The sequence below is a fragment of the Oryzias melastigma genome, linkage group LG19 (assembly GCF_002922805.2).
Source record: "Oryzias melastigma strain HK-1 linkage group LG19, ASM292280v2, whole genome shotgun sequence".
In the NCBI taxonomy this organism is placed as follows: domain Eukaryota; kingdom Metazoa; phylum Chordata; class Actinopteri; order Beloniformes; family Adrianichthyidae; genus Oryzias; species Oryzias melastigma.
In genome coordinates this window covers 19,138,521-19,157,090 of record NC_050530.1, presented here as the reverse complement: position 1 = coordinate 19,157,090, position 18,570 = coordinate 19,138,521, and the positions used below count along the sequence as shown (strand labels likewise).

The following is an 18,570-nucleotide window of genomic DNA, read 5'->3' as shown; positions in this document are numbered from 1 at the left end:
ACAAATTTAAAGAAAAAATGCTAAATTAAATTAGATAAATGTATATTTTTTTGCTTAATTTATATGAAATAAATGAAATTAGATTATTATATATTATTTGCATAATATAAAGAAAAAAACAAATTACATTAGATTAATATATTTTTACTTAATTTATTGGAAAAAAACTAAATGAAAATAGATTAATACATATTCTTTTTTGAATATTAAAAAAAAAGATCAATATATAATATTACCTAATTTATAGGGAAAAAACTAAATTAAATTAATACATATTTTTATTTAATTTGAATTAAAGAACTAAATTAAATTAGATTAATATCATATATTTCTGTATGATATTCTGAAAAAAAACTACCAGTAAATTAAATTACATTAATATCTGTTTTTCACACAAGTTTAAGAAAAGACGAAACAAAATTATATCAATGTATATTTTTTACTTAGTTTAAATAAAATAAAAGTAGATAATTATTAAATATTTTTACTTAATTTAAAGAAAAAAACTAAATAAATTAAATTACTATTGTACATTTTTTTGCACAATTGAAAGGAAAAAGCTTATTTCCGTAATTAAAAGAAAAAACTAAATTAAATCTGATTATATTATATATATTTACACAATCTTACTCATTAGCTGCTCTTGAGTTTCTATGCTTTACAATAAAGGAATTAACAGTACAAACGTGGGAAAAAACTCCTATTCCAATCATTTATTAATTAATAACATTTTTTATTATAGATAAATATTCTTAAGCATGAATACATTTATGTGCTTTTTGTTTCTTCATTTTAACTTTTTATTTTTTGCATTTTTTCTATTTTACACGTCTGAATTCTACAACCTTTGTTTCTTCAAGATGCTAAACTTCTGTTTGTGGTCTCTGCAGGCGTTCTCGTGGACAACACCGGCGAGTATTCTTACGTCTTTATTGCCTGCAGCACCATCGTTGCCTCGTCCGCCTTGTTCCTCATGGCGTCATTCTTCTACCTGGACAAAAAGGAGAGGGCGGCAGCGCTGCAGCACCAGCCCTGCGCCCAGCCCGACCCCAGCCGGCCCGCCGCAGCCGACTCTTCTCCCGGCTGCCGCTACAGCAGCGTCCCCACAGAGGGGGACAGAAACAAGGGCTCCCCCAACGGGGCGGAGTACATCACCAACGTCTGAACCTGCTCGCCGTCACCTCCCTCACAGTCGCACTTTGGGTCAGTTAGCGCGGCTAACTCGTTGGTAGGAAGACATGTTTGCGCCGTTTGACCAAAGTTATTTACCAAAATGAACAAATGTGCACTTAAAAAACATTGTGATTGTACCGTTTCTGCTGCTGGTCTTATATCACTCACAGAGAAGGCACAGAATAAAAGAAGTGACTGCATACGGTTGTTGAGTGAGACTGAAACAAGACCAAAACGAACAATTTGTGGCCAATTTGTTCAAATGCAATTACCATTAAAATCCCCCCTTTTTTTCCAGACAGTTAATTAGTTAAGGTTTCTTCAGAAACATGACCTCAAACCATGAATCTACTTAAAGCACAGCAATAATTTGGTCTTTTTGGAACCGTTTATTCTCAAAGGTCTACAAGACTTTTGTTTGGTGGAGTTTTTTCCCTTGGGCTTCTTTTTATAAAAGCAATCCAGAGACAAGTGCAGAGCGTGAACAACTTTATCCTGAAGAGCACATCATAAATACAATCCAGTCAGGATTGATCCTGTTGCAAGACTAAGAAGTCAAACTTTTAAGAAGTTTGGATTCATTTCAATACAAGAAAAATGAATTTTTAGCTAAATTTTAAGTGATAAAAGAATAACAAAATCCAGTGTATAAGGTTGCAGAGGATTGTTCCTGTGGACAATGATGAATTATAAAACAAAATAAAACATTTATTGAAAGCAAAGCAACATTATCAAACTTTTGGGTCTGAAACTAAAACCCAATTTAAAAATATATTTTTTAAAAGTTTTGTTTCTGGTTTGTTGGGTTATATTGTTGGTTTTGGTCTTGCAGTTTGTTCAGAAGAAAGCCTTACTGTTTTAGGAGATCTGCTGCAATTGGGAGATGTTTTTTCAACTTATTAGAGACGCAGTCGTTGTTTTATGCACTGCACGTTGAAGTTTCCACACTTCACTCACGTCGAGCTGCCTTAGCTGCGCTGTTAAACCGTTCACTGTCGTCTAGACGCCCAAAATGTTCAGCTGTAAATCAGAGATGCTTTTTCTCCACTTCTTCTCACTGGACAGCAATAGTGCCTTTTCACAAAGCTGATGTGTTTCTAGAAAAAGAGCCATACGCGCAGGATCGTATCACTCCCTCTCAGGGTGATTCACAGGGGATTTTTATATCAGCTCTTCAGGTGTCTGCAGTAATCCCTGCTAGAAGGTTATCAAAGTTTGAAGACACTGAAGCTGCTTGTATCTTAAGCTCCAAACATGATCGCTTCACTGTAAGCTATGATGGTTTATTAAAGCCAGAAGTGACGGAAAAAAAAAAACAATTTCAGGTGTTGGACGTGAAGTAAAGAAACAAAAGTTAACCAGCATGTTATTTACATCAAAGGATTTGCTGTAAAATGTTAGAACTTTTCTGTTTGTGGGCCAAAATATATCTTTGTTACAGATTATTTATGCACTATGATCAGGGGGGAAATAAATGTTTAGATATTACATTTGTCTGTGAGTTTTTTTTCTAATCAAGTCTATTACTTTGAGTGTAAAAACATCAAGAACAGTTGTGTTTGTATTTTTCAAAATTGGATGAAAAGAAACCATTATTTTACATGTAAAAGTACTGGCAATGCTAAAAAAAAAGTTCAAAACTGTTTTATGAAAAAGTAAAAAGCAGTCATAACTCTTGGAAATTTTAGAAAGAATGATCTAATGATATTACATAATTAGATTTACACTTTTGAAAAAAGGAAAAGTTTTTTTTCTAGGTCTCCATAAAAGTTGAACATTATAAAATGTTTCTACGGTTAAAAAAAACTGATTTCAATCCAATTTTGGCTTTAAAATGAGGGTCTTGGTTCACAAGAATCTTATTAAAAGTATGAATTATATAGAAATTCAACAAATTTTACTTTAAGGATAAAATAATGACAATTATGTGTGTAAAAAATCAGTTTTCAGGGATTAAAAATGCACCTTCAAAGCAACAAACCATGAACATATCTCAGAAAATAAATCTTATTTCCTTGTCAAGTGATGCCTTCTCAAATACAAATATGAATGTAAAAACAGCCTTCAGATATCTCCTTTAAATAACTTTCGATTTTTCACAATTATTTATATATGAACACACAAAAGATTGAAGAAAAAGACAGTTATATGAATCAGGACACTAAAGATGTTTAGCTATTTTTTCCAAGACAATAATAATAATAATAATAATAATAATAATAATAATAATAATAAACAAAGAGGTTACCAAAAATGCACTAAGTTAAAAAAATATTTTGGTAATTCCTTTCTAACGAGCCTTTTTTTTTTTACACTTTTGGCTACTTCAGTCAAGGGTTGCCACAGAATTACCCTTTTTTTAATCCCAAAATGTCCCAAATTCTATAAATCCTGACTCAATCCATAACCTGGTAGATTCTTGAAGTCTTCCATCCAAAGAATAGCACAACTACTTGTAAAATACCACATTCAATACTGTAAATGGAGAGATAACAAACCCTCATATTCTTGTTTTCTAAAGAGTTTTTGTTGTATTTTTAAGTCTCTTAAATGTATGGAAGACTGGAAAATTGCAGAAAATCTTATGATTATTCTTTGTAGTTTTCTAAGCTCCCTTTTATTTATTTTCAACTATTATTTTAAAACAAGCCCAAAACATGTATTTTTTTGTATTTGTCCCCTTATTATGTTATCCTCTACTTGTGTTTGTATGTTGTAAGTTGTGAAGTGTTTCATTTTTTAAAAATGAATAGCACAACTATTCTGAAAAGTCTGAACACTTCGATGCCATTATTTTGAAAGTTAACCGGAAATTCCATCTAAAAGCAACCGGAATCACCGATTTATAGCAATGAACTGGAATACTGCCCTCTTGTGGCCTCTCCGAGCACACATGAAAAAGGCGTTAAAAAGATGTGAAAATTTTATTTCGTTGAACCAAAAATGTTTCATGGTGTTGAGAAACGAAACCTATAAAAATAAAAAAGTGTACCTATTAGCTGCAAATGTCATGTTCCTGTTCCACGGCTGTGTTTGTCAGACGTACAGACACCTCCAAGCCTCGAGTAAAAGTGAAACCGAAAGAAAACCACGGACTACATGCACAGACACACGGTAGGTAACGAAAATCTGCTTCTAATCCTTAAATTACAAACATACAATATCGTATAGATGTATGTCCGGGTTCATGTTAAACTGTAGTGGAGATTATCGTGACTTAAACTGCTTTAGATAAGAATAAATGACTGTTTCATGCTTGAAGTTGCATTTCCTAGCAAAGAAACACTTGAAGTTTATTTCTTTAAGTATTCAAGTTTACTATAAACCATGAACGTGTAATGTAGGAAGTACAATAACTAAATAGTCTTTTAGACTAAATTGGACCATTTTAAATAAATGTTGACAGTGTATAAAAGTAGACTAAAATAATACATTTTATATTAAATTATATACAAGTATATTTGTAGTTCACTGAAATATCTTACTTTTTCAAAGAGTAGCTTTTCTAAAATATGTGACTCTAACATACAACAATATACGGTGTTTGGAGAAGATTTCAAGTTTTACATGATAACAGCACAATATTTAGAAACTAAAATCAGTTTGATGAATTAAAACAAAAACCTGAATGAGTTCTAAACTTGAAAAGAGACAGCTCATTTCAATGCAAATTCCACCCCAAAAAAATAACTAGAAATATTATTACCAAATTAAAAAAAAAAAAAAAAAAAGCCACATGTACTGAAGCTAGATTTCCAAGAATTTGATGGATTCACGACAAGCTAAGATAACACAAAAAACCCAACCGGAGAAGACGCTTATTTTAGTCTTCAGGCCTCTCACATCCACTACATACCTTATGTGCATAATGAACGGGTAAAAATTGGTCCTACGCTGGACAAAAAGTGAGAAAGCTACTCTATGTGAACATTTTCACAGATCTATCACGAATGAACCACATTAAAATTATACGTAATCCCGTGCTTCATTGAATTTCTTCACTTTGACACATCAGCACTCCCTACAAGCCTTCGTGATGCTTTGTTTTAACCAAACACTCGGATTCCCCTTGTCCACGCCAGGTCTGAGTCAGCTGTTAGGCACCAGTTGAGATGGGGGGCAGGAGTCACAGCCGGGGAGATCTGCGAGAAGGGCCCGGCGTGCGTCTAGAGCCGCATTTGATTCCGCTGTACCCACCCCTCTTTCCTCTTGAGACACATTTTCGGTTTGGCAATAGAGACCCGAGCGGGAGACCCCCAGTTGGTACAGACTGCTGGAGGGGGGGAAAGATCAGTTGATGTATATACCCATCACACAGTACGCCAATGAATGAACCGTGCACGATTATTACGTTGTTTATATTCAATTCATTACTGATTTGTGCGTCCACTATGTAATTTTAAGGGGATATGTGCAACTTATGCACAAAATAAAAGTTATAAGTGGAAAAGTCTGTTAGACATATGTGGACTGGTAGTGGAAAGCTGCAAATTTGCTTATACAGTGTTCTTACGTAATAATAAACTACATACAATATGCATAAACTGCGTAATTCTCAACCGACCAAAAATTTTGAATATCACAAAACCAAAAAGACTTGTCAGCCGAGACCCTCGATGGACAACGGTGCACCTCAACGAACGCAAAAAACACTTTTACATTACGTATACCACGCATGTATCATAAAAGACCAAAATTACATCATTCCTTTCAAAATAAAAGCCACCCTTTGTCATGTAGAATCATCTAAAACTGGGGTGTCAAAATCAATCGCACAAGGGGCCAAAATCCAAAACAAACCTTCGGTCGTGGGCTGAACAGGATAAATATTTATTGAACACTCTAAAACTACATTTTTAAAACTTTAAAACCATAACTTTAACATAAATATGAACTAGATATATAGCATTACCTCCAATAATGCTATATATCTAGTTCATAATTATGTTACAGTGAATGCTGTAAGCTGAATTTGGCTTTTGAAGCTGATAGCTGAAATCACTGAAGCTAAAATATTAGCTAAATGCCAAATTACCCTCAAAAACGTAAAAAAAAAACCTAGGTTAGCCAAAAAAGCTAGCATGTAGCTGAATAAATAGCTAAACTCCAAAATAGCCTAAAAAACTGAGAAAAACCTAAATTAGTCAAAACAGCTAAACTGTAGTTGATATATTAGCTAAACTCCAAAAATATCCAAAAAAGTTCTAAAGTGTCAATATAGTCCAAAAGGCCTCCGGGCCTTGACTTTGACACGTGACTTTTAAAAGCATTATAAGTATTAGTAGGAAGGTAGTGTTAGCAGTGATAAAATTGTGGACCATTTGTGGAGCATATCAGCCAGAAATTTGTAAATCTAAATAACAAAAAATAAATCAGGGTTAATTAAGTTACCATTACTGTATTATTAAAATCCTTGAATTTGTTCAAATATAAATATAATCTGGTGAGTTCTAGTTGTGCTTTGTGATCTTCAAATGATTTACTGTGGTGCATGCAATGCAAACATCTGTCAAAATGTTTTTGGAAAATGTTTTATCTTAACATTTATCTTGACATTATCTTAATGTCTGTTGACACAAATATGCAACAAATTGATTACAGTAAATTACCTAAATGTAGCATCTTCTTTAACTCTTTAACACAGGAGCTCCAGTGTTTGTGTTCTTTGGATTTACTGTAACTTTTTAACCGTTAATACGATCAACATAATTCCAGTAGATTTTGAAGGAGAAAAGCGGCTCGTCGAACTCGTCGACAAATTGATTTTTTAATTTTCTGCATGGATGAACATGTTGAGGCGTTTGAATCGTTTTTTTACCAATTCCCAATGAATCGTTACATCCTTAATTAAGATGAGTTTTAGTCTATTTTTGTGATCTTGTGACTGTTATCTTTGTTGTTTTTAGCCTTAACGTCAACCTGACATCCTCTGAGTGAAGATGGGGGGCGTGGCCTTGCCTGGACTGCTGGTGGTTCTCCTGGATGTTGTCCTGACCTCCTGTCTCTGGTTTTCCCTCTTCGTGCTGGAGTTCTCCAGCTGCGGTGGGCTGGTCGGAGCGTGGGCCTCCGGGGCAGCGCGGTGGGCCCTCCTCCACGCGTTTGCCACTTTGCTGACGGATGGAGAGCCCCATGGCGTGCTCCACCGGTTCGTGGCGCTCCACTGCCTCCTCACCCCCGTGTATGAAACGGGACTCTTCCTGGGGGCGCCCGCCTCAGAGGCGTACATGGGGCCGTTCCCTGACGTCGGCGCGCTGCTGTTAGGGTCGGCGTCCTCCGCTTTGGCCTGTGCAGTTTGGGAAATCGGACTATGCGGAGAGAAAAAGAAAACGAAGGGAAGCGCTAACTTGGATGCTAAGAAGCTGCTGCTGAGAGTATTAACTTACTTCAAACCAGACTCACTTTACCTGATCGCTGCTTTCACTTTCCTCATTTTAGGAGTCGTCTGTAAGTATCCCAGACAAACAATCTGTCCTTTGGATTTGAGTGTTGACTATTACAGGTAATGCTCGTCTTACAGGTGACACCTACATCCCTTTGTATGAAGGGAAGCTGATCGATATGATCAGCGGTGAGGGTCGTCAGACTCACTTTGCTTCTGCAGTTGGACTCCTGATCCTTTTTTCTGTTGGAAGGTAATAAACTTTCTTCTATTACTCTATAAAAGTTATGGTATTTTTTGCGTTTTTTTTTTGTTTTTATTGGATAGTTTGGCTTAGGGTGCGACTTATATGTGATTTTAAAAAAATAATAAATAGCAACAACCACTAGAGGGCGCTTTAGGTGTTTGCATCAGTGTTTGCTACTGACAGAAACGCAGAAGAAGAAGAGACGCTCAATTTTACACCAGGCTCAGTGGAGTTATTACAAACCGACACAGACAATAAAAAAGATTTAGTGATTAAAATGATGTAAAAAGTTTAGTCGACTAGTTATGTTTTTCATGCTATGATTATCTGAATAATTGTTCATATGTTGCGTTAACCCGTTAACTGCCTGCTCAATCAAACGGTGGGAAACGTTTTAAAAACACGTTTTTAAAAATATTGATTGTGTGTATAACACCCCAAGGTACGGTGCCCCTAAAGGGAAATTTAAAACAAAAATTTGTTGTAAAAATATTTTTTTTACCAAAAATTGAAATAAAAAATAATAATTCTGGTTGTTAATTGATGTGCACCAGATAGTAACTGATGTTCATCAATTAACAACAAGAATTTTTTTTTTAATTCAATTTTTAGGAAAAAAAAAACGTTTCTATCTGATGTGCACCAGTTACTAACCAGATTATTTTTTACTATAATTTTTAGAAAGACAACTTCTAGTTAGTAACCAGAACTTTTTTTCACTTCAATTTATTTTTTACAGAGCCCCTAAGTATTTTTAGGAAATACATTTTTTTTAACTTTAATTATTTATTATTTATTTTTAACTTTGATGTCCCTTTAGGGGCTCCATACTAAGGCAATAAGCAGCAGAAAAAAACACTTTTTGGGTGTTTATTTATTTATTTTTGATTTTTTTGGGTAGTTAAAGGGTTAATATCCCACAATCTTCCCAGTTTCATGAAGCTAAATAAGCATCAGTGTGTTAAGGTAGTGAAGTGTGCATTTATTCAGTCTGTTATTGTTAATAATTCCATTATTATGATTTGCCCTTTAAGCTGAAATGTCTGTTTATTGTTTCCGTACTTTTGGTGAATAATTTTCTCCCAAGAGTGCGACTTGGAGTCCAAAAAATATGGTATTCAAAAAGTTTGAGTGATATTTTTGGGTATTTGATGAACTAACTTTATGGAAACGTGTCTGCATTTAGAGACTCAAACACCACCATGTTATGCTATCTTCACATCCTGTATGTGTCGTGCATATAAGAACGTACTAACGGCACATTTCTGTTCGTTTTTGAGCATGCTTTTTGCATACAATGCGGCAAAAAAGTATTTATTCAGCCACCAATTTTGAAAGTTCTCCCACTTAAAAAAGATGAGAGAGAGGCCTGTAATTGTTACCATAGGTATACCTCAACTATGAGAGACAAAATGAAAAAAAAAATCCAGAAAATCTCATTGTCTGATTTTCCAACAACTAACGTTCTGTTTTTCACTCTACCTCAACAGCTCGCTCTTCTCCGGTCTCCGAGGAGGCATCTTCATGTGCTCCTTGGCCAGGCTAAACAAGAGGCTGAAGCACCTCCTGTTTCACAGCCTCCTCCAGCAGGAGATGCACTTCTTTGAGGAGAACAAACCAGGTGAAAAGAAAAAAATGAAACAGAAAATAACTATCTCACTCTCCTGTTACATGTAACCAATCTCTTGTTTTGTTTTTTTTTTCTCCACCCCAAAGGGCGTCTTTCCTCCCGCCTGCACAGCGACGTTGATCGGATGGGCCGGACCGTGGCGTTGAACGCTAACGTAGCCGTTCGCAGCACGGTGAAAACCTGCCTCATGCTCAGAGTGATGCTGGGGCTGTCCTGGGAGCTCACGCTGCTCACCTGCATAGAGATGCCTCTTCTGGCCGTGTTACAAAACAAGTACATCACCTTGAATAAGGTAAAGGTTTAACACTGGAGGCACACTTTCTAGGAAAAAAAAATCAGTGTCCACTAGGTTAAAATATATTAAAATCATGTTACTTTTGTTGTTATTTAGTGGAATCACAGCATCTTTGTACAGCAGAGTATTAGGTCCACCATAAGAGGAAAAGAAACAAAAAACTAAATAAATATATGAGAATAAAGTTCTAAAAATAAGATAAAATTATAGGAAAAAAGTTAAACTTTTACAACAATAAAGTTAAAAAAATATTAGAAAAATGTTTTAATTTTTATTAAAACAAAGTTGAGAAATTAAGAAAGATTTTTAAATTTACAAGAATAAATTCCTAAAGTTATGATAAAAATGTCAAAATTTTACAAGCATAGTGAAAAAGAATTCCAAATATTACGAATTTTGTCATAAAATCGTGAGAGAGGGAAAAGTTTTACAAGAATAAAGTCTTAAAATTGTGAGGAACAAAAGTTTTAAGTTGCAAGAATAAAGTCGTGAGAAAGAAGTTGAATTTTACAGGATTAAAGTATTAGGATTAATAGAAAAAATTTAACATTTTCTAAAAAAAAACGTCCTAAAATCATGAGAGAGAAGTCACAAAATTACAAGAATAAAGCCATAAAATTATGAAAAAAAACAAAGTTTTACTTGAATAAAATTGTTAAATTATGGCTAAAAGCATCAAATTGTTATGAAGTCTTCAAATTATGTAGAAAGAAAGTTAAAACTTACAAGAATAAAGTTGTTAAATAATGAGAAACAAGTTGAATTTTACAAGATTAAAGTCTTAACATAATGAGAAAAAAACGTAACCTTTACAAAACATAAAGTCATAAAATCGTGAGAGAGAAGTCACAATTTTACCAGAATAAGGTATTAAAATTATAAGAAAAAGAAATCAAAATGTACAAGAATAAAGTTGTTAAATTATGAGGAAAAAGAATACAAATTTCACTCAAAAAAACTTTTAAATTATGACAAAAATTCAAATCTTTATAAAAAGTTCAAATTTGCAAGAATAAAGCCTTAAAAATATTAGAAAAAAAATTATACTTAAAATTGTTAAATTATGACAAAAAAATTCAAATTGTTACAGGAATAAAGTCGTGAAATTATGAGAAAGCAGTCAAAATTTTACAATAATAAAGTCTTAAAATTATGCAAGAGAAGTTTAAATTACAAGGTTAAAATATAAATTTACAAAGAAATAAAGTTGTGACATTATGAGAGGGAAGTCAAAATGTTCTTCCTCGCTGTGCTTCCTGGTCTGTGAGTACATCATTGGTATTTTTTTCTTCAGGAACAGGTTCCCCCAGCATGATCCTACCACCGTCATGCTTTACAGTTAAGGCAATAGTCAATGCTCTGGCTCAGTTATTGAAACACAGAACCAGACTACATGGGTAGCTGTATGAACTTGTTCTGATCAACATCGTTTCACTTTTTTACTACCTTCTGATCATTTGGATCCTTGTTTTCCTCCTGCTTTAGCATCCTCTTTAGGTCAAAATCATATGTTTTCCAACTCGATTCAATGATGTAATTTCTTTAATAACTAGGAGCTGAAGGATCAGACCCAGGAATGCCACGCTGATATCAAAGACTTGGCGTCCCAGACGATCGGTGGAATCCGAACAGTGCGAACGTTCAGGGCGGAGAAAGAGGAGCTGAGGCGGTATCATGCATGTCTGGAGCAGCTGCGTTCCATCAAGAGACGCTCAGGCGTGTACGGTGCCGTGTATCTCCTGTGTCGGAGGGTGAGGCTTCAGTGGACGTTATCTTTTGCTAATTTTAAGTTTACGTACGAAAATGAGTTACAGGTTAGCAACAAGCCTTAAAATAAGTTCATAGGCTGTGTTTTAATCTTTTACCTAATATTTTAACAACATGCTAACGTTTTTGGCTAATTTGTTATCTACTGTGGTTATAGGCCAATTTAGAGTTTAGCTTCTATTTTAGAAACATGCTAACATTTTTGACTAATTTAGTTTACTGAGGAATTTTGGCTATTTTGGAGTTAAGCTAGTATTTAAGCATTTTTTTTTGGGGCTAATTTGGCATCTATTTAATTTGGCTAATTTTGAGTTTAGCTCATATTTAGCAAAACATTAAATACTCTTGCAAAGTTGGCATGTATTAGGGATTTTTAAGCAATTTTACTACACATTTTTCAGATTTCTAGGTCAACTTCATTACTCTGTCATAGTTCTTTAAGAATATTTTCCAGTATTTTAGAGAAATTTAACATTTTGCAAATAGCTTTTGCATTTTTAGAAAATCCCTTCACCAGTTAATTTAAATTGCATCATAGTTTTCTGCAAAAATCTTCAACAATCGTTTCAGCAAAAAGCATTCCCACTAGCATTATCACAGGTAATGCAACTTTTCTAGTTAGGATTTGGGATTAGTCAATAAAAAACAACTACTAGTAAAACTTCTAAAAATACAATAAGTTTTGTTTGATTAAAAGTAATATTAAAGCTATTTAAAGGCAGGATTTTGACCCTTTTGTCATATGTGATACTGGTAGACTTTTGGTTATATCAATGAAGCGTCTTTAAATATCTTGATGTTGGGATTAGAGAAAAACTTTCTTCAAAAATGCCACATTGAGTGAGTTTTGTGAGCGTCTCCTTCCTGTGATTTCCTTCAGATGGTGACTCTGGGAATCAAACTCATCATGCTGACTCAGGCTCGCAGTCTCATCTCCTCCGGCCAGCTCAGCATCGGGAGTCTGTTGACCTTCTTCTTGTACCAGAAGCCCATGTCGGTCAACTTAAGGGTGAGTGGAGTCTTTATTGACTTTATTGGTTTGAAACAAACAATGATTAATAATTGACTTTTGTCACAGGAGATTATGTTTTGCTATGGAGAGACAATGTCCACAGTTGGGGTCATTGCCACAGTGCTGAGTTATCTCGACCGGAGACCAAAGTCTAAGAAGGAAGGAGACTTGTGTCCAGAACGGCTGGAGGGCAGAATCGTTTTCCAGGATGTCTCCTTCAGCTACCCCTCTGCTCCTGCAGACCAACCCGCTCTGAAGGTTTGTTAGAATGGCTTAGAATCATGTCAAACTGTCAGGAAAAAGCCCCCATTTTGATATTTCCTCTCCAGTCAGTCTCTCTGGAGCTGCAGCCGGGGAAGATCACAGGCCTGGTGGGTCTCTCTGGCAACGGGAAGACTTCCTGTGTCAGCCTGCTGAAGAGGCTGTACGAACCGCAGGAGGGTCAGATCCTGCTGGATGGAGAACCGCTTCATCTTTACAACAACAAGTACCTCCATCAGAAGGTACAATAATGCAACAACATCTTTTTTTCCTTTTTAAGATATTTCTAACATGATAAAGGTATCATTTATTTATACATTACTTGTTTAAAAAAAAGGAACAATCAAGGAGTGGTAAAAGCTACCAGAACAGGAATTTAAATGCTGTTTTTCTTATCTTCTTGCTGCATTTTTCTGATCATTTAAGACATATATTTAAACAATTAAGCGCAAAATTGCATTTCTAAGAATATCTTTATTCACATCAATGTAAATCAGGAGCAGATGAAAAAAAATAGAACATTTGTGATGTAAAAAAGACACTGGGCGGGGCATAAGCTTTCTTCTCCGCTCTGCAACAGGGAGGGGAAAAAAAGAGTCCCGCCCACAACTCTAATGAATTCCTGCCACTCTGCAGAGACTAGGTCCTAGAAAATAAACAAAATAAACAGCATAGTCATAATAAACATGAAAAAACACTGGGAATGCTTTTAAAATGGATCATAAGATGATCAGAGTGAGATTTTAAGTTATAAGTTGCTTTAAGAGTCAGTTTATTCTATAAAAATGTTTGATCATCCATTAAGACTAAAGGCAGATGGTGAGTAAAAAAATAGAAATGTCTAAATGTTTCTTGACGTCATTATAAGAAGAATTCCTTTTAAAATAACCCACAAAACAAAACTAAAAGTTTTCTTCTAGATTTCCTTTGAAGCTATTTCCATTTGAAACTATTACAAATATCCCTAACCTCTCTTGAGCATCATTGAGGACCTGACACATCAAGTAATAGGTTGAAAACTTCACATTGTACGGAGCTATTTTGGGGCCATAAATATTTGAAACCCAAATAAAACTTTTTGAAAAAATATATTTGTGTTTGGCCAAAATAAATGTAAAATGTCCAAAACTTTCTACTATTCTAAAATAAACTTGATTGTTTTCAGCTTCAAATGTTCTGTTTTTTAGGTTTCAAAATTTCAGTTTCAAATCTTTTTTTTAGTTTCAACTTTTTTTTTCATCTTTGAATCTGAAAATTGGCCTGAGGTTTAAAGTTTTAGATACAAAAGTTGTGATAAGAAGAACATCCACTCCTGATGGTTGCACAAACACGAGATTTTTCTTAGAGTTTTGAAAGACGTCCCATTTCCAGTCCTGACAATGAAACACTAAAGTCTTTTTTAATTATCCTTTTGTCTGCAGATAGCCCTGGTTTCCCAGAATCCTGTGCTGTTTTCAGGCTCCCTCAGAGACAACATTGTTTATGGTTTGAAGGACTGTCCTCCTGAGAGGGTTGAAGCTGTTGTAGAGAACGTCAACGCCCACAGCTTCATTTCACAGATGGAGAATGGATATGACACGGGTACGCTTCAGGACAACATATCTTCAGAGTAAAATACATGATCAGACGTGTTATAGGAGATGCTTTTGGAGCTTCTTTAAATCATTTTATATACAGTTAAAAATAGTGTTATTCATCCTAGAATATTATGATTTAACTTGTTTTTGTTGTATTTCTGTGACAATTTGCAAAAAACAGACCCACAAATTGAAGCGTTCAGCCTGAGTAATCCTCGTGCTGAATTAATAATTGCACAACTGCAACTATGGGGTCAAATCGGGATCTGCTTTAAAAAACAGGGATTGTAATTGTAAAATTAAAAAAAAATAGAAAACTTGAAGGAATTATAGAAAATTTTAGAAAATTTTAAAAAATAAAATTTGAAATTTGAAAAGATATTGTTGAAAAAATTATTAAAAATATAAAAAGGAAAATTGAAACTTAAAAAAAACAACTAAAACGGTACTGTCAACTTCCCTTTTTTGTTTTTCATTCTTTGATCTCATTGACTACCAGGACATGTTTCCCATGACCCCCAAAAGGTAACGGTAATGTGACGTCTTTTCTGCTACACGTGCAGCTTGGCAGCATTACATAAATATACATTGTGATAAGATCCTAGTTTTCATCTTAATGCTAGACTTATTTTTCTATGAAAGTTGGAAAAGTGAGAGTAAAAAAAGAGAGAAAAGTGTGAAAATATTCACGTGTGTCTGAGAAAAGTGTAGAAAATGTTTAGTGAGGAGTCCTCTCCTTCACCCCATGAGAAGCATGTCCCGGTAAGAAATTAGCTCAAAGCCCCGCCCCCAAGTAAAATTAGGATCGGGTCAGTAGCAAAAACTCGAAAATCTGAGTTGAAACTAAAAACAGAGAACTGAAAGCAAAGAATAAAAACGAAGAAAAAAGGAAAGTTAAAAGTACAACTAAAAATATATTTTTTAAATTGGTTACAGTTTTAGTTTTTTTTTTATTTTTCAAATTTATTTTTTCTTTTAATTTTCAATATTTTTTTCAAGTTTTCAATTTTATTTTGTCAAATTTTCAATAATTCCTTCAAGTTTTCAATATGTATTTTCGAGTTTAAAACTGCGGTCAAATTCTTTTTTCAAATTTACAATCCCTGTTTTTCAGTTTAAGCGGATCCTGATTTGACCCCATAAAACTCCCTCTAAAATAAAAGAATGGCAAACAACCTCTAGCAGAACCACCTACCGTGTCCAGTTTGGTCCAGAGTGGACAGGAAACAGACAAAGACAGAGAAACTAGAGGGGAGTTCATGATGAGCAACAGAAAACTGTCCTAAAATGACCAACATCATGTTTTGAATTTCTTTTAAGGGTCTTGAGTGTCAAACTTTCTGAGGATTTAGTGAATCTTTGTTCTCTCAGATGTTGGAGAATGTGGAGGCAAACTGTCAGAGGGACAGAAGCAGATCATTGCCGTGGTCAGAGCTCTGGTTCGAGATCCGCAGGTCATCATTCTGGATGAAGCAACCAGCAAATTAGACATAGAATCTCAGCACACGGTGAGTAGAGAAAACATGGACTCAAACTGATGCTTTAGCCCTGTGGAACTGACGGACGGCCTGTCAAATGGACAGCAGTGCTCTTCGGAGAGAAATTCTTCTTTTTTGGACTGCCTGGTAGCTGAAGCCTCACAGGCAGACTAAAGTACATAAGAAAGGTCTCATGATGGAGCTGTGATGTCTGTGATGTTCCTCTATCAATAGAAATATATATGGCCCAAAGGAATCTGTGAATTTCGCCTGGAATTGTTTTTGGTATTTTCATTCAAAAACCTTTTGATTAGTTTGTTGACAATTTTTTTTCTTCTTGTTTTTATGAAATTACACCTAGAACTTTCATTATATGTTTTAAAAACAGTCTGTGAAGCAAAAATCTTATTTCTTTCCTAAGGGTTTTAATGTTTCTGGTGTTTTGTCTATACACATATATAGTAACTATTTGTGCGCCTCTCCTCAGGTGCTGAAGGAAGTTCTTTCTCAGAGGCGCACGGTCCTGATCGTGACTCATCAGCTGAAGATTCTGGAGAAGGCGGATCACATCATCTTCTTGGAGCAGGGGTCCGTCGTCGAGGAGGGGACTCACCTGGAGCTCATGGAAAAGAAAGGACGCTATTACCGTTTGAAGGAGGAGCTGTTCTCTCAAAGCAGCTGAGCTGCAAACGTGGAAATAAGAGGTTCTGCTGCAGCCTCTTTGGTCAGTCCTCTCATGATGCGTTCCATCGTGAACCGAACAGATCAGGACCAGGATCTTAAGTGTGGCTCTAAAACCAATCGGATGTGTCGGAGAACATAAACATATTTACCGTATTTTCCGGACTATAAGTCGCGTTTTTTTCTCATTGATTGGCCAGGGGTGCGACTTATACTCAGAAGAGACTTATTTATGATTTTTTTTTAGACATCAATAGGCTCATAAATTCGTTATTTTCTCCACTAACAACCGATTGGTTTTTAGCAGTTGTTTCCCACTAACAACCACTAGAGGGCGCTGTAGGTTTGTGTATCAGTATTTGCTGCTGACAGAAAGTGACAGAACAGTTCTGTTCAAAACAAACATGGCTGAGAATCTGATCATTCTCCTCATGGACGTTAAGATCTTCTTATTTGCATCAAGACATTATTATTATTGTGTTTATTTTTCTGTCCTTGGACTAATGCGGGACAACAAGCCACCAAACTGGGTTAAAACAGACAGAAGAGCAGCTAAAAACAGTCATTCAGATGCAGCTCCTGCAGGCTAGAAGGTAACGATCGCCATTAAGTGAAGAATCTATTTAATCCAAATCTGTAGATTTTTTTAACCTATAAAATATAACTACAGCTGTCTAACATAATTCTATATAACTAATCACTGATTGTGCTGTTTTGTGTACATTTGTATATATTTTTGGGGGGAATTATTGATAATAAAACTTTTTTTTGGACAAAATGATTTAAAATGTGATTATTTTCAGTCCAGAGGAGCAACGTTCTTCAGGTTTGGATCGTTCCAGTTCCTCTCAGAGATCTTTGATTTCCAACATTTTTCTGATCAAGAAAGTCCTGAAATTGTTGCTCACCAAGCTTTCCTTCCACGGTGAATTTCTCTCATTCAGGGTTTGGTCTGATCTCAGCAGCTCCAGACCCTCCACAGCCCTCTGGTCTGGATCCTCATGCTCAGACACAACACATTTTTTTTACTGAACAACATAAGCTTTTTTTTTTTTTTTAATTGAGAGACAGTTTGTTTCTATTGAACTATTTCTAAAGTAAAATGATTTCTTGCTCGATCGTAGAGACTAATGTATCCAAGTTTCTCCCAGATCAAAAAGAAAATTGGTGTCGTCTGCAAACAGAACAAATTGCAATATTTTTGACACATCACAAAGAGCAATTACGCATAAAATTTTTAAAAATGGTCCCAGTACTGATTATCAAACTTCTTATCATTTTTTTCCAAAATTAAAAAAAACTAAGAGATATATACATAAATACCATAAATAGCTATTTATACTAGTTATACTGATGGAAATATTCTTATAATTGACAACATGATCCTGTTGTGAAACGTATTCTCAACAATAGCAGCAATTATGAAAGCAAAGCTGTAAAGTCGAAGCTCTCGCTGATAACGGATCATTTGAAGTCCAAATTTATAGCGTGGACCAACCTGATTGTAGATCAATAATCTTCTACAGTATTTCAACATGTTGTTCCAAATAGTGATGACCTCCAGCAGAACCAGATCCAGTACCACCTGCTGTGTCCAGTTTGGGCCGGAAAGGACAGGAAAGAGACAGAAACTAGAGAGGAGTTCATGGTGAGCTCAGTCACGGTGACTGCACAGAAAACTGGCACATTACCGCAAATCTTTGTGTTCATATTCAAGTGGTTGTGGTTTATTAGATATAGTGGTTTGGATTTTTTTTTTATATATATTTATTTCATCAGTCTTAAATTTACTATTGCAATCAGTCCAGAAAAAAAAGTGAATAAAAATACAGTTGAAACTCAGAACTTCTCGCTGGTTAACTCCAGTGACTTCAGCAACCTCTCAGCAGATGTCTTTCTCTCAGGTTCTGTCAAACATGAAGGTTTCAAACTCTTTAAACTGAAGGTATATTTGCTTATCAGCAGCTGGCAGCAGTTCGTCCTCTTTCTTCATGTTGGAAACAGGGTTCTGGTTTTTGTTTGGTTTGTGAGAACAGGGTGTTATGTGCTTTGCTCGTCCGAGTGTCAAAC

At 35.1% G+C, this 18,570-nt stretch overlaps 2 protein-coding genes and 1 long non-coding RNA gene across 4 annotated transcripts in view; 2 read left to right on the top strand and 1 right to left on the bottom strand.

The window, feature by feature from the left end:
* Positions 1-2,661, top strand: part of slc16a5a (solute carrier family 16 member 5a) — a 30,433-nt gene extending 27,772 nt beyond the window's left edge. For both annotated transcript variants that reach the window (XM_024285466.2, XM_024285467.2), the window contains exon 5: positions 891-2,661. In XM_024285466.2, the coding sequence (XP_024141234.1) occupies positions 891-1,165 (275 nt within the window). In that variant the 3' untranslated portion in view covers positions 1,166-2,661. The remainder of the gene's footprint in view (positions 1-890) is intronic.
* Positions 2,662-3,944: 1,283 nt separating this feature from the next.
* Positions 3,945-16,924, top strand: tap2t (transporter associated with antigen processing, subunit type t, teleost specific). The gene is made up of 12 exons (XM_024285761.2): positions 3,945-4,287; positions 7,080-7,617; positions 7,691-7,805; positions 9,290-9,420; positions 9,516-9,721; positions 11,278-11,475; positions 12,372-12,500; positions 12,570-12,761; positions 12,833-13,006; positions 14,186-14,345; positions 15,713-15,849; positions 16,307-16,924. The coding sequence occupies exons 2-12, from the start codon at positions 7,113-7,115 to the stop codon at positions 16,499-16,501; spliced, it is 2,142 nt and encodes a 713-aa protein (XP_024141529.1). The 5' UTR covers positions 3,945-4,287; positions 7,080-7,112; the 3' UTR covers positions 16,502-16,924.
* Positions 16,145-17,989, bottom strand: LOC118600161. The gene is made up of 2 exons (XR_004949726.1): positions 17,409-17,989; positions 16,145-16,432 (listed from the first exon to the last, which is right to left on the bottom strand). It is a non-coding gene; the product is annotated as an uncharacterized LOC118600161 (long non-coding RNA).
* Between the last annotated feature and the right edge of the window lie 581 nt (positions 17,990-18,570).

What these genes read in the sequence shown, in the direction of transcription:
- tap2t (XM_024285761.2), top strand. Translation starts at nt 7,113, where the DNA reads ATGGGGGGCGTGGCCTTGCCTGGACTGCTGGTGGTTCTCCTGGATGTT. An exon ending in CTTTGAGGAGAACAAACCAG is followed by an intron (nt 9,421 to 9,515) that starts GTGAAAAGAAAA and finishes TCCACCCCAAAG; the next exon opens with GGCGTCTTTCCTCCCGCCTG. An exon ending in CAGACCAACCCGCTCTGAAG is followed by an intron (nt 12,762 to 12,832) that starts GTTTGTTAGAAT and finishes TTTCCTCTCCAG; the next exon opens with TCAGTCTCTCTGGAGCTGCA.